Genomic DNA, 24,677 nt, shown 5'->3' with positions numbered 1-24,677 from the left:
AGAGTCAGAGGCAACAGATGCCAATAGCAGGCTACTTGTGGTATTTGTCACAGAACGAAAAAGGCCTCAGAATGGAGCTGGCTTAAAGGCCTGAAGCACATAATTGAAATGTACAGGTCTCATTCTTCCAGGGTCTGTCGAGGTAATAACTTATATTCCTTACCTCATTCTCTGTCCTGGGTGGAACATTTTCTAATAAATCTATTCCATTGACCACAACACTCTTCTTTTCTTTGATGGGAGCCTTAAACACCATTTTCGATGACTTCTTATAGCCTTCTTTCAAAGACATCAGCACAGGATCTAAGAAAGGCAAGAGATGACATGGTCTCATTGACAATCAATGGATTGTCAAGTGATGGTCTTTCATTTACACCATGCTTGACAATTGGCTGAGTGTGAGGGGAAGTTCCAACAGGAGGAGATGCAAGGGAAAAGGGGTGGGCCAGACGGAAGGCAAAGCTCGTAGACTTGTAGCCTCTTCTGTGAGGCCCACCCCTTCCTCTACCTACCTCGGTTGATGCCTCCCAGCCATTCATCAGGGGTCAGAGCTGGCTCCGTGCCTGGTGTCATTGGGTAAATGTCTTCCTGGTAGGAATCTGACTGCAGTGGGGGGAGCAGAAGAGGGGACAGATGGTGGGGGTACTGCTGAGAAAAACCCCTGCTCTCCAGTCAGACTTTTCTCCTTGCCGACCTCCATCCATGCTATCTGCTTTCCTGCCTCCAAGCCTTTGCACTCACAGTGTCTCCCACTTGGAATTCCCACCCTGACTTCATTAGTAAGCCCAACTGTCCCATCTTGGAATGTCCCCCCCACCCCCAAATTGAGCCTGAAGACCCCAGTCCACAGGAAAAGGGCTTCTTCTTCTGGGCTCCTCCAGGCTTACGGTCAGTGGTGAGCAAGCTAGGATTCAAGGCAGGGGGCCCTTGGGAGCCCCGCCCAGCCCCACTCACCCTCCGGGGCACGATCATGGAGATGGGCTCGATCAGGCCCTTGAGAGTCACCAGCTTGTAGAAGCGGAACACCTCGCAGGCCGACACATCCAGCCCATGCTTGGGCATGACCCCTGTGGACAGGCACATGTGGCTCCGTGGGGTCCCGGGGATCCCCTCCTCAGTGTCCCTCCTCCCTGCTGTCCTCGGTCAGGGGAAAGGTCCAGGTGGTGGGCACTAGGTTTGGAGGCAATGACTGATGCAGAGGGCAGCGGGTAGGCGGAGCCTCTTGAGTCTGTTCTGTCTCTGGGTGGTAACATCTCAAATAAGCCCCGGGCGCCAGACCTGCCTCGCCAAGTTTCATGCTTTAGAACTGGAAGGGGCTGCAGAAATATCGGGATCTAATCCATTCTTTTTATTGGTGAGGCTCCTTAGGGTCAGAAGGGAAGGGGGTTGCCCAAGGTCACAGAGCACTGTCATAATATGAGCCACAGAGCTCATCATCTTCTGAAATGAACTGGCTTCCCAAAGCTTCTGTGTCCCTGGTCCTCAGAGAGAAAGAAGGAGGAAGAAACCTTTCCCCATGCACCCCCGAACTTTAAATGCAGCCTGAGTGCTGTTCTGTCATAAGCCTTCCGGGACCGAGAGCATCTGTGTGCATGCATGTGCCGTCTGTGTGTGTGCAGTAACTAGCCACAGTGTCCCTAACAGCTACATCTACTGAACACCTACTGACCGAGCAGCTCAGTGTGGCGTTAGGGACACAAGCTTTGGGGTCCAACAGACCTGGGTTTGAATCCTGGCTCTGCCCCTGTATCTGGCTGGGAGTCCCTGGGCAACTCACTACCTGTCTGAGCTTCAGGTTCCTTAGTTGGTTAGAGGGGGACAGTAGTGGCCCCTCGTGAGATGGTCGGGGGATTGAGTGCAAAGATGCACATTAACTGCCCAGCACGGTGATGAGCACAAATAACATTAGTTTCTTTATGATGTGAATATGAGTTAAGGTTCTATTTCTCTTCAACTGGAATGGAAGGCCGCTCTTCCAGATAAGGGAATTCCAGGAGGTGGAAGGAAGTGGTGTCATGCCTCCAAGTGGGATTTGGAGCCAGCACACTTTGGGTTTGAGTTCCAGTTCTGCCCCTTAGCATCTACATGACCTGCCTGGGGCAAGTTACTTAGCCACTCGGAAGCTTTGAAAGTGCTCGGCTCCTGGTAAATGCTCAGTAGTGGCCACAGATGAGCAGGACGAAGAGAAAGGTTACCCTTAGTTCCTCCCTTTGCCTCCCCTCTTCCCCAAGTCCTGCTGACCTTGCCTTGCTTACTACACATCTCCTGGATTCACCCTCTTCTCTCCATCGCTTGCCATCCGCCTAGTTACCATCCTCTCTTGCCTAGAGGTCCACGATGGCCTTCTAACTGGTCTCTCTGCCTCCCTCCTGCCCCTTCAAAATCCATTCTCCCAAATCCACTCTCCCAACAGAAGCCGGAGCAGTCTTCAACTAAACTTTCAGATTACATCACATTGTCCCATCTCTTACCCACCCACCTCCCCCAAAAAAGAAAACTCTCCAATGAGTTCCTGATAAAACCCAAGCTCCTCCCCCTGTGTGATGGTTAATTTATGTGTTGGCGGCCTCAGTAAAGTAGATTGCTCTCCCGAGTGTGGGTGGGTATCATCCAATCCATTGAGGGCCTGAATAGAACAAAAGGCAGAGGAAGGAGGAATTCCCCCCTTTTATCCTGCCTCTCTGTTTGAGCTGGGACATCTCATCTCATCTTCTCCTGCCATTAGACTGGGATTTTCACCCTCAGCTCCCCTGGTTCTCAGGCCTTCAGACTTGGACTGAATTATGGTACTGGCTTTCCTGGGTCTTCAGCTTATAGACAGTAGATTGTGGGACTTCTCAGCCTCCATAATCACGTGAGCCAATTCCTCGTAAATCAATCTCTCTCCCTCTCTCTCTCTCTCCATATATATATAATTTGGTTGTTTCTATGGAGAATGCTGATGAATAACCCTGTCTAATGCATCCCATGGGATCCAGCTCCTGCCCACTTTTCCAACTTCATCTCCTAACACGCTCCCCATCTTCCGATATGTTACAAAGCCTACGCTGACCTCCTTTCTGTTCCTAGAACATGCCGGGCTCATTCTTGCCACAGGGCCTTTGCACTAACTGTTCTTCCCACTGGCATTCCTCTTTGCCTTTCCTGCTTTTCAGATCTTAGCTTAAACTGTCACCTCTACAGCGAGGCCTTTCTTAACCGCCTGGCCTAAAATTGCCCTCAGTCACTGCCTGTTCTATCACTCCATTTGATTCTCTGCTTAGAACTTAACTACTATCTGATATTTTCTTACTTATTAGTTTATTGTCTGTCTGCCCCTCAGTGGAATGTGAGTGAAGCCATGTTGTGTTTTATTTATCACTGTATCCTGGACCTAGTCCCGGGTCTGACACACAGCTGGTGCCTAATAAATGCTTGTTGAACAACAACATGAAGGAGCAAGACGAACCAGGTGTTCTGCCAGCTGCTTTATACACATGGTCTCTAAGCTTTACAACAGCCCTGCGAGGTAGGTTTGATTATCCCCATTTTACAGATGAGGAAACTGTGATCAGAGAAGTGAAGTACACAGTTGAATCAGAATATAACCTAATTCAGACTCCAAAGTCCAGGCTGCTTTTTATACTGTCTGATGAAGTGGTGACAGTGAGCGAGGCGCGGGTGGCAGACAGTTGGGGAAGGGTGAAGTCAATGAAATGATCGTTAGGACGTCAGGCACAGCTCTGGGCCTCCATTTTGCTGTTGTTCACTGAGGTGGGCTCTTGAGCCCTTCCAGCCCGGATGTCTCTGAGGCTGGCCTGCGGGCCCTGTCCATGATACTTGATCCTCAGGAAGAACAAGCCAGACTCAAATTCTAAGGACAGGTGGGAATGGAGCCCACGAAGAGATCCCTTCCACTGGGTGATTCAGACCCCAAAGGGGGAACTGCTGAACTGTATGCACTGCCAGTATTAGTTAACAGGAATGAAGATTTTATTGTAAGACATTAGTGGTGGGAGGGTGTTGGGGATGAAAAACTTCTCACCCCCACCCCGACTCATTGCACTCCATCGATCCTGGACTTCTCTCTCGGATTTGCCTGAGAAACTAGGAGCCTTGGGATGCAGTGATGGGGACACCTTGGAGCTTCCGCCTGTCCTCTCAGGCAAGGATAGAGCTGCTTCTGAAGACTGGGGGTCCTGGCTTCTCAGAGGCTTCAGGAAGGGGCCTGGGTCTAGATCCTGCTCTGACCTTGAGTTACTGAACCACCTCCCACCGATGTCAGAATATTGGGCTTCAGCCTCCCCCTCTGCAAACAGGAATGGAGACACTGTGCATACCCTCATGGGCTGCTGATGACCAGAGATGGCGGAGGATGCCAAACGCCAGGAAAGGGTGAGCCGGTCAAGTGGGCGGTGACCAGCGGCTGAAGACCGGCAGGCTGAGCTTCACAGGGGCAGTGCCTGTAGGTTCTATTCTGACTTGCCCATGAGCTGTGACCTTCTGAGTCTGAGTTTTCATTCGGGGGGTTGGTGACCCATGTGCCAAATATCCAGTCTCTCATTCTACAGCCTAACAATCACAGCAGCCTCTGGACCCCTTACCTAGGCCTTTCTGAGGGGCTGGGGATCGGAACTCCATGAGGTAACTCAGGTAGGGCTTCTCAGTGCTGATCTCATAGTACCGGATGTTTCCATCTCCCTGGGGACAAGCAGAGAGAGAAGTGAGGAAGGTCGAGGGGGAGAGGAAAGCTGGGCAAGCCCTGGTCCAGGGGTCTGCTGAAGACGGCCTCTGCTGTGCCTCAGCGGTGGCCAAGGACCAAGGAGACCTGGCCTCTAGGTCCCCTGGTGGGCCTGCGCCGGGGGACTTGCTGTAGGTGGTGGCGGTGGTGGTGTGTGTGTGTATAGACAGATTTTCTGATAAACACCGCCATATTTGTCAGAGATCATTCAGGTGCCTCAAATTCCATCATTAATCAGTGTCCTCTACACTTCAGGCTTTGATCTTTATTCCAATGTAAAGCCCTTTTCAATCCTCCTCTGAAGGAATTCTCAGTCATTGACACTTCAGTAGGAATAAGTGTCAGGTTGAGGGTTGGTTTCAATGGAAGAAGGTGAGACCCAGGTTGGGTCAGGTGAAGGCCCTAGAGGTTAGGCTGGCTCTTCTTAGAGGGGAAGGGCAGGAACAGGGGCCCAATGGAGACAGGGGTCCCCCACACGCTTCCCCAGTCCCTCTCCCACCCTGTGCTACCTTTCCAGCCAGGTAGAGCATGTGGGTGTCAGCGTCGTAGAAGGGGAACAGGAGGCCGGAGAGCCCATCAATTTCCTCCTCAATCAGAGGCATGGATAGGTCCTCCTGTAGGGAAGGGGCCGGTATCAGCCTCTGTCCAGGAAAGATGGCACCTCACCTTCCCAAACCCAGCGAAGCCCCCCAGAGCCATCACTTGCTTATGTAACCACTCAGCTTCCCTGCGGCTGACCTGGTCCCAGAGGGCGATCTGTCTCGTGTTCCACCTGGAGACCCCTGTTGTGAGAAGCCTCTTCATGTTGCCCAGGAACACCACCCGGTTCACTCTGTGGTTTTTGCAGTTCGCCTCCTGGTGGGGACAGAGACAGCTGGTGAGCCAGGGCCCTGGACACGAGGGGCCTGTAGTGGCCTGAATGGTGGCCCCCAGAAGATACATCTGTGTCTTAATCCTTGGAACCTGTGAATGTTCCCTATTTGGAAAAAGGGACTTTGCAGATGTAATTTTAAGTTAAGGGCATTGAGAGAGGGGGATCCCCTGGATATACAGTGGGCCCTAAATGCCATCACGAGAGTCCTTATGAGAGACAGGCAGAGGGGGATTCCACAGACACGGAGGAGAAGGAGATGTGACTGTGGGGGCCGAGACTGGAGTGATGTGACCACAAGCCAAGGAAGCCAGAAACCACTAGAAGCCAGAGGAAGCAAGGAAGGATCCCCCCTAGAGCCTCTGGAGGGAGCGTGGCCCTGCCGACGCCTTGATGTCAGATTTCTGGCCTCCAGAACTGGGAGAGAATACATTTCTGTTGTTAAGCCTCCCCGTGTGTGGTAATTTGTTATGGCAGCCACAGGAAACCAATACAGGTGCTGAGGAGCAGTGGAGTCCTGGGACCGGAAACCAGGCCTCTCTGCCATGTCCTAGAGCGGGTAGGGGACAGGGAAGCAGGAGATAATGTTGACCAAGCCCGGGCAGGGCCTGCACTGTGCCAGGTGCTCTCAGCAGGGCTTGTCTTTTAACCCACACAATAATACCTACTGGCAGGAATCACTGAGGATGAGGAACTTGAGGGAGGGCGGACGGGGGACTCATGCTGGGTCACTGATGACGCACTTGGCCAGGGGCTCCTACTAACGGGACTGTCCTCTGCCTCCTCTCCTGAATTCTGGCTTATGGTCTTCACTGTCCTCCTGACACGCAATGGCCTTCTGCCAGGGTGAGTCAGCATCAGGTAGAAACCAGAGGCTGGTGGAGCAGCGCAAACACCCAGACTGCTATTACTTGCTCTAGATTTTAGTTCCAAGTTCTGTAAAAAAGTATAACCTGGGAAGAGCCCATCACCCTCTCTGGGCTCATGTCCACAGCTGTGAGGTGGAGGTTGGGTGCTCCGCTCTCCAACACCTTTTCTGCTCAGCATGGGCTCCCGGGACCCATTTGGCTGGGTTTGAGTTCTAGCTCTTCTGTGACTGTGAGATTCAAGTCTCTGACCCTATCCATGGCTCAGTGTTCCCGTGTGTGAAATAGGAAGAGGAACAGTACCAACCTCGGAGGACTGTCAGAGGATTAAATGAGGTGACAATGTGGAGCCCGTGGCCCAGTGCATGCCACGCAATGAGCTCTAAGTAAATGTTGGCTAATACTAACGATGCTAATAACTAGGATAAGTATTATTATTTGTAGCAGCAGTAGTAGATGACTTTCTGGCCTCACAATATTGGACTCTTCCTAGATAAACACAATGAGGTCACCGTCAATCCTTTCTTGTGTAGGAAGTAAATCTCAAATTTCATCCAAAATTTCCATTCCCATATAGTGACTGGCATACAGTAGGTGCTCAAAAAAATGTCTTTTTTTTTTTTTTTTTTTACTCCCAAGTGACATCTAATCCCTTCCTCACAGTTAAGACCCAGGAGACTCAAAGACCAAAACTGGAGCTAAGTTCACCATCAACCTCCCCACTTGGAGCTGTCCCTGAGGCTGGCACCCTGAGCCATGTCTGCCAGCCTTGTCTCATGCAGGGGGCAGGGCAGTGAGTTCAAATCCCTTCTTCCAGAATGGGGCTCAGTCAACACCCAGGGGTTCATGTGCAGAAGGGTGTCACCAGCTCGGTCCCCAGAACAGGCCAGAAGAATCCTATGTGGGGAGGGGGTGCAGTGGGTGAAAAAGGGTACTAAAGCCCCTCTCCACCAAGAGCAAGGCAGGGTTCCTGTGAGCAGAGAAGGGCCCAGAACAGATGGGCTGGTCAACAGAAGTGCAGGCCAGATGCATGAGAGAGGGGAGTTGGCACCGGCTTTCACAGGTCTGGCTGAAAGCTGAGCCCCAAGCCCCTCTACCTCCCCTTCCTCTCAAAAAAGTGGGGCTTCACCTGCAGAACGCGGCCGGAGCGGGGCTCGATCACACGCAGCTTCTTGTCCTTGCACGTGGTGGTGAGCAGGCTGCCATCGGTGTTGAAGGACATGCAGAGGATCACGTCCGAGTGGCAGTCGATCATCTTTACGGGCTCACCCACGTCCAGGTTCCAGATGAGGACCTGAGAGGGCAGACATACAGGAGGTGGGGTCAGCCCTACTGCTGCTGTGACGGGGTACCTGTCCCTGGTCCACACCTGATGGTCCTGGCAGAGATGCCCAGTGTAGGCTCGGGATGTGCTGGGATGCAGGATGGTGTCATTGAGTTCTGTATCAAAGGCTGATGTGTCCCTGTCATACGAATCCACTACTGTCCTTGGATAGACCCCAGCCACAGCCTGGGCCCAGTTTCTGCTACTAATAAGAAAGATAAATGTGCTGTGCCAGGTTCCAGTGACTGGCACACCGCTTTTGAGGTCATGCCGGGGGCTCTTCCTCCAGCAGCTTTGGTTGCTCCTTTTTCCTATCAGAAGAGTGTGGGCACAGAGTGGGCATTCAGCTCTAGTCCATCAGCGCCAGAGAAAGCAGTACAGATGCCTCTAGCCTCTGTGGACCCCAGGAATGATGGGGTACAAAGAAGGTGCTCAGGTGTATGGAATGAATGAGTGGATGAATGAATGAATGAGGTGATATTGGTTAACATGCGCAGGAAATTAACAGTGTTTCCGCAGATTCCCTTCTCTCTCCCTCTCCGTTTCCACTGCCCACCGGGCTACCCACCTTGTAGTCGTAGCCGGCACTGAACAGGATGTTGTTGGTGGTAGGGTGCCACTCGACCAGCCCTACGCGCCGGCTGTGCCCATGCAGTTCCAGGAGCGCCTCCGTCATGTTCCGCTTCAGCCCACCCTCCGGGATCTCCCAGATCCGCACCTATGGAGGGGATGGAGGGCCTAGGCTGGGTGTGTGGGGCCAGGAGAAGGCTCTGATGGCCTCTTCCTCAGACACCAGGCTTTCTGAGACTTGTTTGCTGAGAAGCCTCCTGGCTAGGGAGGTGGACAGAGCCTGACTGAGGCTGTGGGGAGGTTCCAGGGTGGGGTTAGAGAGGAAAGAGGCCGTCTCCTCTCTGCGTTTGGCAGGGTTTTCTCCAAGAAGTCTCCGCAAAGTTTGGCAACTGTTATTACTGGCATGTGCATATTGTTACAGTTTAGCCAGACCCAGAGGTCCACACATTGAGCGGCTTTGAGACAGTGTTAAAAACCCTATCTCTGCTTACCGTCCCACACCCTTCTAAGACATCTGCCTTCAGCCCCAGCTCCTCTGCTTGTATCACATGGCCTTGTCTTCCACTCTGTCTCCCACCCAGGATGGACACCTGAGCAGAGGGAAGCCTATCTGGGAGGCTCGGAGGCACAGTCTTTCCTGAGAGATGACGAACTAAGGGGCAGGGACTGATTAAATGTTGGAGCCTGAGCTGAAAGGATGGGCAGAGCTGGATGCAGCTGCCATGTCCAGTCTTGTGGATGCTGATAGAGAAGCAGAAAACAACGATCCACAGTGAGGCGGTTGGGACTCTCAGAAAAGCAGAGAGAAGAGACCACGTGGTCCAACAGAGCGAGAAGCTGGGCAATTTTTCTGAATTTTTTGGAATAATCCCCCTGATTATTTACATCAGCCCTGGTGGGCTTGTTTTCAAACCAACAGCCTCTGCAGAGTTTCAACTGTTTCATCTATAGATGGGGAAAAATCTTTGCCTGCACTTGCCTACTGGCAGCATAAAATGAGATACTGCTTGTAAAAGCTGGTAAACTGTACAGTGCTCTAAAAACCTAAGGAATTCTAATTCTTTTTCTAATTGTTATTATCATCACTAATGTTATTTATTATGATCTAACTGGTGGAGAGGAATGAACACATGTGATTATAACTTGGGACACCTGTAAACAAACCTTTTGAAAATCTGAATTCCACCCTTGCTAGTAAGGAGAAAAACAGGAAAAACAGCTTTGAGATACCATTCATAATCTTCTAAACTAGCCAACTGAAAAAAAACCACAAAGAAAACCCAAAACAAAACAGCCAGTGTTGACAAGGTTATACTGGAACTTGTAGGTTCAATTGGTGTTGGTAATATTATAAATCAGAATCATTCTTTTGCAGCAATTTGGCCATCTTTAGTAGAAACCATAAAGACATTTATATTCTTTGACTTAATTTCACTCTTAAAGTCCAATATAAGCAAAAATCTCTATGCATGAAGATGATCATTATAACATCATTATACAGAAAATTTAGAAACACTCTAAATGACCAGCATGAGGGGAACAATTTAATACGTCTTATCAGTTTGGAATATTGGCCATTCCATGATCAGTCTGAAGGTTATGAATAAACACAGAAAGCATGTTCAAGAAAGCCGATTACAGGCAGTCTCAAGGAGAGGGGAGCAAAGCTGGGAACTGGGGGTGCCCCAAAGGGAATTCCCTTGGCAGGTTTCCGTTCTTGGTGCTTTCCCCTCGGACTATAGAATGAGTGTTTCCCATACATGGGTTCTCCTACAAACGCAGCTCTGCATATGCAGCACAGGGACTTCCCAATGAGAAGAGCAGGTCCAATCAAGGATCGGGGTCACCTTTAGGTACAACAGTCTCAGTTTCAAAAACATATTCAACAGAAAGTTTATGATTAGGGGACAGTTGACTGGTTTCCTGTCCTCATTATCATCTCTGTTTGCTCCAGCTCTCCAGTAGAGCCTCAGACTCCCACACAGCTCTGCACAGTGATGAGTCTGGGAGAGGGATGTGACATACATGGCGCCCAGCAGGCCCCATGGTCCTTTCTCCACAGGCCCCGTGAGAGGGCCTTCTGGGATGAGTCTGATCTGGAAATGGTGGGAGGGTACAGTGGGGACCTAGGTAGATGACTCAGTAGTCACGAATAAGATACAATTCCTCTTGTCTCCAAATGTACTAGAGGCAGGTGACCCTTGAAGAGAGGAGACTGATGCTTGGGTTACACACACACACAGACACCACACACATCACCACACCACACGCACACACCATACTCCCCTATGCCACTCACCGCCAACACCACCAGCCCCCTACATCCTTCACGTGCACACACATTTCCTGCTTTTTTACTCAGAGGGATGCTATTATACATGTACTTCCACAATTTGCTTTTCTCATGTGACAACTGATAGTGGGCATCTTTCCACACCACTACATATGGGTTACCTTATCTTTTCAAGTGGCCAGAGAGACATCTGCTGTGTGACTGTGCCATGATGGATTTAATCAACCGTTATTAATGGACATCTGGGTTCTGCCCTTTTTTTTTTTCCCCCTATTACAATCCATTCTCTGATGAACAGTCCTGTAATACAGGTTTGTGCATGGGTGTGAGTATTCCTGTAGGGCACATGCCTAGAAGCGTTTCATTTTCATTACCATAAAGTTATCCCCCAAAGCTCTTTCAGTTTTCACCAACACAGTCTGCCTCTTCACCTATGTCTCTAAAACTATACCTTCAAAAATGGATTTTTACCCATCGGATCAAAAATGCCATCTCATTGTTGTTTAGATTTGCATTTCTTTGATTCTTAGAAATCCTGGGCATCTTTTCCTGTGATTATTGGGCCACCGTTGTTTGCACTTGGGTAGGAAGCTTGAGAAGCTTTCAGACTCCAAGGGATGAGACTTCAAGGGGCAGAATGACAGGCCAGTGTGGAGGCATTTGGAAGCAGAGAGTCCTATCTATAGGTAACTCAGGCTGTCTCTCGAGAACAGTGGACAAGCACGTATACACACGAACACCACGTCATTCAGCGCCTAACTGTCAACAGAGGCAGGAGAGTGGCCTCTGACCTTTGAGGACAAGCTTTGAAACAGAGTTGAGCCTCATTCCTTCCATATACACCTCTTCTGAGCAGCAGGCCCTTGCTGGCCAATGGGATGGGTGCTGAGCTCGCCTCGGTGCCTGCCGTTGAGCAGTGGGGCCCACACAGCAGAGCACCCATGGGAGCACAGAGCTGGGGAGTCTCGAATCCAGTCTTGAGGGGTGACGGGGTGGGAGGGTCTGGGAGAAGCAGGGTTAAAAGAAGGGATGTTAACCCACATTTGAAAGATAGGTTGGGGGTGTGGGGAAACAGAAAAAACGACCAGCATTTGGGCACGGTGGGTGAGGAGATTGCAGGTGGGTCAGCCTGGCTGGTGTGGAGCAGGCTAGCAGGTGGTAGAGGAGGCCAAAGGCTGTGTGTGTCACACCTGGTCACTGAGGCCCAAAGCTGCACTGCTTTGGTGGAATCTCAGAAAAAACTCTTTCTCAGAACAGCCTAATTCCTGAGCAGCCAGCTAACTGAGGCCTCCCTGGGTTGCATGGCATGCGGGTAGAGACACGGGGGAAACTATGAAGTGAGGGTCCACGCCAGCTCTAATCCCACTGACTAGCTGGGAGACCTTGGAAAAGCCAGTTAACCCCTCTGAGGCTCAGGCTCCGTCCAAACAATGAATTGAGATGTATGTACCTTTCAGAGGTGTGTGGGTTAAACTGGGCTTCAGAGTTGTTGTGAATCTGAGGCTTTCTAGCCACATGAGTAGATTTGTTGGGATGACAGCTCTGCCTAGTAACCTAGGGGCTAAGCTAAGGGGATGGGGAGGGCAGGTCATGCCTATGCCCAGGCTCAGCCTCTGGACTGGACCCACGTACTCTGGGGTGAAGGGCTGCAAGAGGGAAGCTAAGAGCTTTTTCACCGATAACTGCTGGAGCAGGGCTTGGGGGACCTGGATGAACAATGTCCCACAGAGAGGGAGAGAGGCTTTCTGCCTTATCCCCATGTGATACCAGCCACTTTCCTCCCTGGGCCCTGGTTTTCTCACACGCATATCACATCGAGACAGTATAAGTTAATCTTCCAAACTTCTCTGCTGTTGACATCACTGAATGTATCCCTGGGGGAAGAGACTAACTCTGTTTGATCCACCGCTGTAGCTAACAGTTGGCACCATATGCCATAGGTGCTCAGAGGAGGAGCTGGAGTTCACAGTGGGCCCAAGTAACTGGAAAAGGAATTCCAATCCCTTAGTATTCAAAGGCTTTGTTAGAGGCCAAGAGTGGATGGGCATGGGAGGAGCACTGTGGATCTGCCCATAGGTTGCTCTGGGAGGTCATTTCAATTCAACAGGAAACTCAATAGAGTCTGCCAAACCGGATTTCTGGAAGGAAGGGGAGGGGGAAAGTGGCAAAAGCACCCTCTCCAGCAAGCCAGCTGTGCCTGGGACTGTGTCCTTCATAGGTCCCGGGGTCAGAGCCCTGTTTATCTCAGCTACATTCATCCAACAAAATATGCTCAGCTCCACCCTGTGTCACACACGTTAAACACTGGGGGATGGTCCTTGGTTTTAAGTAGCTCAGTCTTGTGCGGGACACAGCAGACATGTGCAGACAAGGATAAGGCAAGGCAGCTGATAAGGGCAGTTAATAAAGTTACAAAACCAGTGTCCCTGTGCATGGGGGAGGGAGCAGCTGGACAACAAAGGGAGAGCTTTGTGGTCTGACCAGCTCCACTTAAATCCAGGCTCTGAACTTAAGTGGCTGTGAGACTTCAGCCAAGTTACTCAGCTTCTCTGAGCCTTAGTCTTCTCCACTTAAATCCAGGCTCTGAACTTAAGTGGCTGTGAGACTTCAGCCAAGTTACTCAGCTTCTCTGAGCCTTAGTCTTCTCACCTGTAAGAATAATCATACCTAGAAACATAGTTGCTCTGCAGGTTAAATAAAGATAAAATATAGGTCCTACCAAGCAGATTACTAAGCACTCAATATATAACAATGCTTGCTTATTATTAAGTGAGGATTATATACAAGTTTTATGTAGGTCAAATTTTAGACATGATTTATATTTTTCATGTGTACTTTGTCACCCTTGTGTAGTCCATGTATGTGGTATAAAGTTTGTCTCCATTTTGTAGAATGCAGTATACATTTCCTCTGTAAAATTATTATGTGTTATAAACTTGTCTGGTTGAGTCTCTGCTTTTGACACATTGAGAGTCACGGCTGCTGGTGACTTAGGGCCAGGACCTTGTGAGGACTTACTCAGCTCATCTCACACCACTGTTCCTAAGAGAAAGAATGCTCCCTTTAGGAAATCTACTTGTTATACAGCTACAGCAAACAGGCAGTACTTAATGCGTACATGTGGGGTACAGGAGCTCAGAGGAGGAGCTGGAGTTCACAGTGGTCCTGGGTGAAGATACGGATTCCAAGTACTTAGTATTTACTTGAAGAAAGAACTCTGTTTGGAGTAGTATTTGGAGGAACAAGAAAGTACAAGATATGGTTTCTGCCCTCAGGAAGCACCCAATTTAGCTATACGACATCACACAGTCCTTGGCCCTAGGATTTCCATCAAACCACTCCACAAATACAATACCTGAGATCACAACAACTCTCAAGTCTTCTGCAGCGAGAAAAGAGAAACAGTGAGGGGCTTGCCCAGAGCCAGGGGGCTCCTGGAATTCCCACCCCCACCCCCATTTCTTACCAATTATTTTGTTTACTACTATTGTAGAAACTGAGTTTATTGTCATGCATCTAAACAAGAGGTAGAATCTCAAAGTCTACCTTAATGTTGATATCTTCTGACCACCCAACTGTTTCCCAATGTGAGAAACAAATTACTTCAAACCCAGGGAAGTGAGGGAGGCCAGCTGAGGGCCCAGAAGGAAGCATGATTGAGCATCTCCTGCTCAGAGCCCTGTGAGGTGGCAGCTAGAGGATTAAATAAAACAGTAAATGTGGAGCTGGACACATGGAAGGATATTTGTTAATTATTATTATTATTATTATTAATGATTATCCTTAAAAAAATAAGGAAATGAGGCACAGAGAAGTTAGGCAACTTGCCCAGGTTGCACAGCTAGGAAGGGAGAAGCTGGGATTCAAACTCAGGCTTGGAATCAGGCAAACTGAGCTCCCTGTCCCTCTCTCCTGCACCCCTGCCCCTGCCCACTCCCTTCCTTTCCCCCTGGCTGGAATCTGACAGCCTGGACAGGACGAGATCTGTCCTTCTGCTCATCTATTTCAGGAAAGAAGTACAGCTCTCTGGCCCCAAGTATCTGGAAATCACCCTTTTTTGGGGCATAGGCAACCAGGTAGGCCTCCCACTGGATGGTCAGCGCCTCCAAACAGATGTAGGGTCTTCTGGCGAGAAACAGTGCCTGGCACGTAATAGGCACCTAAGACATGTTCGTTGAATGAATGAATGAATGAATGAACCACTGGAAGGAACTGAGAAGTCCAGAGCCTTCCTACCATTAGCAGGCTCGGCAGTGAATCACACCTGACCTGAGGTGAGCGGGCTCGCCCTTACTCTGCTGGTGGTGAGCTGCATAGATGGGAAAGCACCCCTTTTGTCCTGATTTGGAAGGGGGACCTGGTGGGGGATTTCTTTCCTGAATTTTGAGGCTCAGCATTCAGCTGAGTCCTTTTTGGAAACCAGTGATGCAAGGCCTATTTGGGGGGTGCTCAATGAGCAAAGAGTGAGATGTAGTAGAAAGAGTGCACATTGGGGGTCTGACTCCCAGTCCTCTGGCCACCTTGCACTGGGGCAAGTTACTAGGGCAAGTTATCTAAACTCTTTGGTCCCCAGTTAAGGCTAAGAAAGTAGCAGTTAATGTTTATGGAGTTCTTAGTAGCCAAGAAACATTTTTACATTCATTTAGTTCTTATGGTGAACCCAGTATGGTCACCATTTTACAGCAGGGCAACTGGTACCCAGAGAGGTAAAGAAACAGGTCCCAAGGTCACACATCTGGGAAGTGACAGAGTCAGGATTTGAACCTAGGCCTATGGACGCCTGAGCCTGGCTGCTTAACAGGCGAGCCACACTGCCAACTTGTCGACAGTTGCCAGGTATGTTGGTGAGGCCTCTTGGGGCTACTGTCCTTCCATCTCTAAAAGGGGTGTGTTGTTCCCTTCCAACTCCAAGATGTAATGGCTCTCAAGCGCGTAGGAGGGCAGGGTGGTGGGCGGCTTCTGGCTGCTTCTAGCAAGGCTGACATCCTGCCCCATCCTACCTCTAGCTCCTCCAGGAGGGGCATCATCTCTGGGGAAGGTAGGGTGGGTGAGGGCAGCCACGGGAGAGGGGAACAAAAGAATAGAAGGCAGAGCTGGCCAGCATGGAGAGGGGCCTGCCTCCCTCTCCCTTCTCCCTCTCTCTCCTGGGATCCCTCTCTCCTCTCCTTGAGATGTCACAAACCTCTCTCTCTCTATGGCTGCTGGAGAAGGGCTGAGAGCTGGAGGCTTGGAAACTCATAGCGCCCTTCCCTGCAGCCTGCCAGCCGCCCTCCCTAGCTGCGGCAGAAGCTATAAAAAGCACAGCCCTTCAACAATAGGTGACATCACCCAGTGGCAGAAAGAACCGGATTCTGCCAGATGCCAGGGGAGTTATGGCCCCCACCCCTTCCTCAGCACGGGAGCCCTTGGGAAAGGGCTTTGGGTATGTTCCACCAGATCCCTGGAGGGATGGGCTAGACTCCTGGGGACCTCCTCACACTCTGGGGGTCATGGGGGATGGAGACTTTTCAAGGGATGAGGGATATAGGAAAGGAGCTAGCAGTGGGGGTGGGGTCTCACTAGATCCTTTCAGTGTTCTCTGAATGTTCTGAGACAACAAGAGGGGTGGGAGTGGGTGCACAGGCACTCCCAGGAGATGGGCCAGACCCGCTGCGTGCGAGTGGCTTCTCTCCGTCCGGTTGGCTCCCTCCCCAGCCCTGGTGTGTAGCACGGTGCCTGGCACACAGTAGGTCTGCTGACTGACCTCCTAACCTTGGTTCTGGATGTTGTGTCTGATGCACAGTAAGTTGACCATGTGGGCCTGAGTGGGTCGAGGGAGGGTGTCTCAGAGGCCTGCCCTCGAGGTGCTTTGATGGAAGCGGGGGTGTGGGTCAGAACAGCCCTGGCAGGCTGACAGGCCTCCTCACCCACCTGAGAGCTGCAGGCTCCACTGTCTGTACCTGGTTCAGGTACCACATGGGCCTTGCACAGAGAGGACGCTGAGATGTAATGTTGAGTGTTTGATCTGAGCCTCAATTTCCTCACCTGTAAAGCTACAGCTGTTGGTGAGTTGCTCAGAGCACTGGCTGGCAGTCAGGAGACCTGGGTTTCCGCCCTGCCTGTGACTTGGACTCCCTGTGTGACCAGGGGCAAGGCGCTGCCTCAGTGTACCTTTCTCCAGGAGGGACTGGGCCGCAGACTCAGGGGCTTGTTGGCTCCCTGGCCGAGAGCGGGACAAAGTAGGGCTCTGAGCTGTTGCCTCTGAGGCAGCTGGACTGGCAGCCAGAACAGGCGCTCAGGCCCTCACTGGTCTGCAGACTTAATCTCCTTCTCTCTGGATCAGCAGCCTGAGCGAGCCCCTCCTCCCCTGTGTCCCCAAGCCTGGTGCCCTTTTTCTTCACACCCCTCCCCTGGGTGTTCCCCTTCTCTCTGAGGAACTACATTCCAGCACTGGTCCAGCTGGCTTGGGCCCCACCTCCTCTACAAAGCTGGCCCTGACCTGTCAGCCTCACTAATTCCCAGCCATCCCCCCCTCACCCCCACCCGCCATCGCGGCCATGTGGCATCTCTCACATACTGTGTGCCTTGTGTCCCAGCTTACGTTCAGATGGCTTGAGAAGCACAGGCCTCAGTTCAAAGCGCAGCTGCTTACCCTGGCGTCTCAAGCCTTCGCTCTCTGCTCCCAACCTCCCATTTCAGGCCCTGTCCTGCTCACTTGCCTCCCCGGCCAAATCCTAACCCCCAAAGGTGATGGTATTAGGAGGTGGGCCTTTGGGAGGTGATTAGGTCATGAGGGTGGAGCCCTTATGAGTGGGATTGCTTTATGGGTTGACTTAGGACTTTGACCTTTAGGAGCTGGTCAAGCCCATTCCACTCTCTCAGCGCCTCGCCTCTCCACTACACCCATTTATTAGGGACTGTGCCAACTGACGTCTCCCAAACTATTTACGGTGACTCTTTCTTTGGATAATTGATGAGTTGGGCTATATTCATTCACTTATGCATTTATCTTCCCATTCATCCATCTATCCATTCACCTTTATCCAGTCATCCTTCCTTCCTTTCATTCATCTATCTATACATTATCCATCCACTCAGTCATCTGTCTATCAAAGTAGTCATCCATCATCCATCATCCATCTAGCCATCCACGCAACCATCCATCCCATCCAATTCCTACTAAGCATTTATTAGGTAGTAGGTTCTGCGCTGGATGCTTGGGATTCAGAAACAAATAGGCTAAGGCCTCTGCTCTCAGGAGTTCACAGGCCAGTCTGGAAAAACAAGAGACATGAGCTTTGAAGTTCCTTCTAGTTCCAATATCCTGGGAGCCTAGGACCCGTACCAAGGTTATGCCAGTGAGCGCTAGGTAGATTCTCGCTGCCTGAATGAAAGGCTGATCTTCCTTCATCTGGGAACACCAGGGACTCAGGCAGCCCCTCCTCACAGCTCAGCTGAGGCTCTGAAACCCCCTTTTGCTTCCAAGCTGGTGCACTGACGTTGCTCAAGGGCAGTGTGAGGAAAGACATGGGGCCTCTCTTTAGAAACACGGAGGCTGCTGCCAACACCTGACCCTACCTCCACCTGTGGAAATCACCAGAGGCCAGGGATAGGCTGGCCAGACAGCAACTTCAAGTTTTACTCTCCCTAGATTCTTCATTTCCTCTCTCCAAATTCTCTCTGCCCCTTCCTCCCTTCCTTCTCCATCTCTCCTATCTGTTTTCCCTTCCTCTCCCCTCTAGTTCCTCTCTGATCCGCCTCATTTCCCTTCTCATATTTCTTCTCTCTTCCCATTAAATGGTGGCACACGTGGAGTTCAAAATCTGGGCCACCATTGTAGGTCCTTGGATAAGTCACGACAATTCTCAGCCCAAGCCCTTCCCTAAAACCATGGCTCACGGGCAACGACAGATGGTGCTGCTCTAGTGTGCAGGAACCGGAGCGCTTTTCTCCATGGCTCATGCAGTTCCTTCCTTGTTCCCTTCCTCCTTGTCCATAGTCCCCCTCCTGCCCTTCTCCTTCAGAGACCACATTTGAGTGCGGACCACATATTTCATCTTCTTGTTCTATATAATTCTCACCTATAAAATCAACACTTCCAAATGAAATCATGCTAAAGGAACAAGATCTGCTGAACACTCCAGGAATTTGCTCGCTCAGTCCTTTTCCTAACTCCCCATCCTGGGCAGAGAAGGGAGAAGGGGGGATAAGAATGGAGGCCTCCAAGAGGAAGCAGGGACGCCCCTCCAGCTCACCGACGTGTCCTCCGAGCATGAGGCAATGATGTTGTCAATGAAGGGGTTCCACTTGATGTCCAGCACATTCCCCTGATGACCACAGACCTTGGGGTGGTTAGGTTCAATCCTGCCCGTCTGCCGAGGGAAGAGAGAGAGAAGGGGATTATTAGTTTGATGGCCCTGGGGCGGCCCTGAAAGGAGAGCCTTTATAGTGGGCTTCTAAACTAGACGGGAAGGTCACTGAGGACCCACCAATGTCTTATTCGTGTTTTGGTCCCTGCATCAGGGTGGGTTGAGTTGCCCTGTGGCTGCATCCTCGCCGACACTGAATGGTGAAGGGGTGGTGGTTATGCACTCTTCCCAGTGCCCGTACTCCCCATGGCCCCCAGCAGGGGTTCCACAGCCAGGCTCGGATCAGGAGGAGGCTCTTTCCTGATGCTTCAGGAGTCAGTGGAGAGGTCTGAGTCTCCGTGTCCACATACACACTGTCATATAAATCAGTTATTCTGCCTACAATGTGACCAGGGCTGCCCCCAGATGTGGCAGGCTTGTTCAGTGTGCATCTTATCCACCTGCACACAGTGTCCTGTGGTTCAAAGCATAGTCTTTGGAGTCATACAGGACTGTGTTTGAATCTACCACCTTTTAGCTATGTGGCCTTGGGAAAGTCAGTGAATGTCTCTGAGCCTTGGTTTCCTCATTTCTGAAATGAGGATAGCAACACCTACCTCTTGCCATTGCTGTGAAATTAAATGAGCTAACGTACTTAGCGAAGTGTTTAGTGTGGAGATTATCATCATCAAGACTGTTCAATATGTAATAGTAGTTATTATTATCATACAGGTTAGATGACACCTCCTCCAGGAAGTCTTCCCTGATCTCTCAACAGGTTAAGAACTCTTCCTCTGTGCACTCACAGCATCTTGGGCTTCCCTCCAACATAGCATTGTCACATGGAGTTGCAATCTGTTTTTATTTGTGAGCAACTGAGGACAGGGACTGTGTCTTCCTTGTCTCTGAATCTGCAGTTCCTAACAAGCCTGACACATAGTAGACACTTAGTACATGACCTGAAAGACATCCTGTGAGGGGGATGGAGTCCACTAAAGATGGAACAAGGGATGTGGGCGTGGGGGCTAGGGAAGGGTAGGTCCATGCTTAGTGGCTATAAAGGTGGTAGGGAAGGGAAGGGAGATTGTAGGCACAAGCTGTGTCTCTATCTTTTTAATACTAGTTTTTGGGGGTGTGGAGGAAATAGGGAGGGTGTTTTCGAATACTGACTTTTTGAGGGTTTGGAGGGAACTAGAGAGGGTTTTTCCAGTCACTGCCCACATAATAGTGGTTAGGTGGTCAGAGGCACCTCGGGCAGGTCATACCCTGCCCTCCTTGAAGTTCCTCCACTGAAAAATTAGGAAAATGACCAATGCCTGCCAAGCCCCTGCTACACGTGCCTCAGACTTCACTAGTGTGATGAGGCAAGAGTGATTTCAGAATGTGGTCCTGCCATGACCTCTCCCCACCCACTTCCTGCCTGCATCTCTGTCCGCTCCTTTCCAGGTCCTTTGAATTTTTTTTGTGTGTGACATAGCAATGGCGGTATGCTTAGAGAAAAAAGCAGATCTAAGAGAAAATGGCAGTGGGATGGAGGGTGAGGAATGAGGCAGAGAAAGAGAGAGAGGAAAAAGCCTCGAGGTTGTACTCCAGAGAACCTCACTGAGACACTGTATATCACGGGGAAATTAGAGAACAGAGGAAAAGAATTTGGGGAGCAGTGCTATCAGTTAGGAATGGGGTCCCCTTTGACATTCCATGAGGGATGCATTTTGGAATATTTTTTTTCAATTGCTTTCAGGCTGTGGGACTATGTTTCTTTAAATGAGGCTTTGAGCAGAGACTGAGTCACAGGTGACCCTGGGATTTATTAGGGTTACACAGTACCTTCTTTAACTCTCAGATAACCTTGTGGCTTAGGCATGAGGAAATTAAGGCTGAGAAAGGTTAAGCACCAAGCCCAAGGTTACCCAGCTGACAGTGAAACCAGGATTCCCACACAGGGGTGATCCTCAAGGCTGAGCTTTCTGAATCCCACGGCCTGTTGTTGGCCAGCTCCTTTCCTTCAGCTCTGACTTCCATGGGCAGACAGGCCCTGCACTGCCTGCTTCCACAGCTCACTTACTTTCTGACAGAGCCATTCCTTACATCGGACCTCAGAGGCTGCACTGGAATGATCCCTGAGCAAAGCTGTTTGCCTTAAGCTTTTGGCACCCAGCCCAGTCCAGGCAAACCTGAGGGGCACTGAATCAGTCAATTGGTAGCCATCAACTAACAGCAGCTCTGGCCTGCAGCCTGTGGGTGATGCACTGGAGGGACCTATGAAGCAACATCACTGGAATCTATTTAGACTGGGGAGAGGTCAGAACCCTGCCTCGGGAAAGGAATACGTCTTTTTTAAAGCAGAGGGTGACCCTGAGGTAATGTATACATCCAGGGGGACCTCTCTTTACAGAATGGATGCGTCCCCCAGTGGGGTGGGTCGTTGTAATTATCATGACTGGATCACATTGTTGTTTATGTGAATGGTGACCCCAGAGTTGTGCAGTACACAACCTGCTTGGCTATACGTGGCAGCCCTGAAGAGAAGGCTTTCAACCTGGACCTCAGGTTTTCCTGCATCATATAGTTGGGTTCCACATAAGATTTTGTTTGAAAGACAAGTTCCATTGCTAAGAAGAAAAGTTTGAAAACCACTGCTTTATTGAGAAATCAAGCAAATTAAAAATACAATTATTAACTCCAGGAAAAAAAGTTGTATAAGAAAACAAATGCAATCATAATGCATAATGATTTATATACAATATTTACATAGTTGTAATAATGTGAATCCCAAATATTTATTTAAACAAGAGTTGTGCTATACTATGCTGGTATGCTGGGAGGACAGAGGTAGGGAAAGTGTGTGTGTGTGTGTGTGTGTGTGTGTGTGTGTGTGTGTGTGTGTGCGCATGCGCACTAAGAGAGGAGATAGAGTTGGAAGAGAGCCAGGTCCCCATCTTCCATAATAGGAAGTCAATAAGCAATGTTTAGGATTTAAAAAATCAAGACATGGTAGTAAAAGCATGTAATTAAGAAATACAGGGATAAGTGCAAAAAGAAACAGCTAAAAGCAGTGGAAGTCGCCATCTTTAGGGAGTTGGAAGTGAGGGGAGTAGCAAAGTGGGACAGGGATGGAGGGTAGAGGCCATGTTGTGCTGGTAAATGTTTACCAAATGGTTCTCCAGGGGGAAAAGGCCCTGGTTTGTAGCACTTGCTCATTTGAGTGGTGTAAATATTCCCACCATGGCTAATTTCAGGTTGTGGGGTGACATCATCAAAGGCAGAGTTAGAAGAGATTCACAGTAGCACACATTATGTAACATTGCTACCAAATAGACACAGTCACCCCTCAATATATGCGGGGAATTGGGTCCAGGACCCCTGAGTTTACCAAATTCGCGGATACTCAAGTTCCTCATGTAACGTGGCCTGATATTTGCATATAACCTACGCACATCCTTCCGTATATCATCTCTGGATTACTTATAATCCCTAATACAATGTAAATGCTATGTAAATGGTTGCTATACTGTATTGTTGAGGGAATTATGCCAAGAAAGTCTGTACATGTTCAGTACAGACACAACCATTGTAGGTCAAACTACGTGTCAGCAACAATGTAACTTTTTTCAAATCTTTTCAATCAATGGTTGGGTGAACCCTGAATATGGGTGGCCAACAGTATAACAGACATAAATAACTTTAAGAATACAGATTCTGGTAAAATAATTAGGAAGCATGAGTTTTTAATATTTAATACCTCTGTTTTTAAAGTAAATAAATTGAATGTTTGCATAATTTAATTTTTAATAATGGCCTTGCAAAACTCCAAAAAATTTAACAGTCTCTCACAAGCCAATACAAACTGACTCTGTCACATAACTGTGGCGCTATAGATCTCGTCGTGCTGTTAGGCTTTATAAACTCTACAATTATTACTTTGCTAGATAGAAACGCTAAAGAGTGAACAAATAAAATGTATGTACCAGGTGTTCTAAAGGAAGCTTGTTCTGAATTTTTAAAAACATGTGAATAATCCTCTCCCCAGACCCCCAAAATGCCTCTGTTTTCTGTTCCAATTTCTCTATGGGTTGTGAGTAGAAACCAAATCCGGATCTGGTTCTTAACTGCTACACAATGCTACCTTCTCATACTCATACACGTACTAATACTCATACCAACACTAATAGCTATTATTCATATACAATTTTAATATAATCAAATTTAATCCTCATAACTCCATCTTACAGCTAAGAAAACAGGTTGAACAAGCTTCTAAGGAGTGGAGTCAAGGTTTTTCAGTGTTTTATAACTTAGAATCACTGTTTAGATGGTCAGCTCACAGGACTGTCCCAGTGGTAGGGTTCTTAGGGGTCCTGGGTCTCACCTACCACCTGATCCTTGAAACTCAAAGGGAGCTTCAGTGTTACCTGAGCTGGGATAGAGACCTTACTGCACGGAGTGGGGGTGGGAAGCCTGTTACTTGGTGTCTATAATTACTAGGGAGGCCTTCACTGTCCATGGGTCATGTCCTTTGCCTCAAAGGACAAATCCAGCCCCCATTGGCTGGGACAGACCTTCATCAAATGTCGAATGGCAACTGTGGCATACCTGAGTCTTCTCAAGGGGGAGCCTAGTGCTGGGGATCAGGCTGTATCTCAAATATACCCTATCTGCCAAAGACAGAGTTGACAGGGGCTGGACACAGGTTTCTCTACAGGGTGGGAGGGAGTGCGAAGTAGGGCGACTTTCCTGCAGGTCCATTTGATAGGGTCTCAAAGACTTTTAAAAGATTCATAGCCTTTGACCAATAATTCCACTTTGGGAATTTATCCCAGGGAACTCAATGGAGAAGCACACGGAGACGTTCACTGTGGTGTTACTTATAATGGGGAACAATATAATAAAGGCCCAACAATGGGGCATCGCCAAAATGAATTATAGCACAGCAATATAATGGACTATTATGAGCTCATTTAAAATCTTATTTTTAAAGAATACTAATGACATGGAAATTGCTCAAGATCTAATGCTTAGTGAAATAGTCAGAATCAAGTTATATACATAAAACGATCCCTACCTATTAAAAAAATACACAGTCTATAAGAAAATACATCAAAATTTTAATAGTGGCAATCTCTGGTTAGTTGGATATTAGTGGTTTCCAATTTTTCCACAACAAACATTTAAAACTTATTTTAAAAAACAGATGTTATTTAACACACACACATACCTTATAGCTTTGATGGAAAAATATTCCTCTCTGGTTTTGGTCAAACAAGTTTTAAAGAAATGAGATGCAGGCGGGAGTCTACCAGATTTACACGGTCAGAAGCTTTTGTGGAACATAAATGTGTTTGCTCATACAGGCTTCTCTATTCCCTTGTTAACATCAGAATGGTTTAGGAGAAAATAAGATCCTTGAAGAAAATTATATAACTAATTGAAAGCGGGTTTCTGTGTGTGAGAGAGAGAGTGAGTGTGTGTGGTGTGAGTGTTGTGTGTGAGTGTGAGTGTGTATGAGTGTGTGTGACTGTGTGAGTGTGTGTGTGTGAGTGCATGTGTGTATGTGTGAGTGTGTCATATGTGTATGAATGTGTGTATGTATGAGAGTGTGAGTGTGTGTGGTATGTGTGTATGTGTGAGAGTGTGTGTGTGCATGTCTGTGAATGTGTGTGTTTGTGAATATGTGTATGTCTGTGTGTGTTTGGTGTGTGTGTGTGT

The 24,677-nt window shown here is 49.1% G+C and overlaps 1 protein-coding gene across 1 annotated transcript in view; it reads right to left on the bottom strand.

Annotated features, from left to right (window-relative positions):
- CORO2B (coronin 2B) overlaps positions 1–24,677 on the bottom strand; it is a 139,359-nt gene that overhangs the window by 5,484 nt on the left and 109,198 nt on the right. Inside the window, exons 3-11 of the mRNA XM_019647304.1 lie at positions 18,879–18,995; positions 8,350–8,499; positions 7,587–7,751; positions 5,459–5,575; positions 5,230–5,334; positions 4,584–4,680; positions 955–1,067; positions 513–603; positions 164–303 (exon numbers count right to left, since the gene is read on the bottom strand). Of these exons, the coding sequence (XP_019502849.1) occupies positions 164–303; positions 513–603; positions 955–1,067; positions 4,584–4,680; positions 5,230–5,334; positions 5,459–5,575; positions 7,587–7,751; positions 8,350–8,499; positions 18,879–18,995 (1,095 nt within the window). The remainder of the gene's footprint in view (positions 1–163; positions 304–512; positions 604–954; positions 1,068–4,583; positions 4,681–5,229; positions 5,335–5,458; positions 5,576–7,586; positions 7,752–8,349; positions 8,500–18,878; positions 18,996–24,677) is intronic.

Source organism: Hipposideros armiger, unplaced genomic scaffold (genome assembly GCF_001890085.2).
Source record: "Hipposideros armiger isolate ML-2016 unplaced genomic scaffold, ASM189008v1 scaffold_110, whole genome shotgun sequence".
Taxonomy (NCBI): domain Eukaryota; kingdom Metazoa; phylum Chordata; class Mammalia; order Chiroptera; family Hipposideridae; genus Hipposideros; species Hipposideros armiger.
Note: the sequence above shows the minus strand (reverse complement) of the source record. Positions and strands in the feature narration are given on the sequence as shown.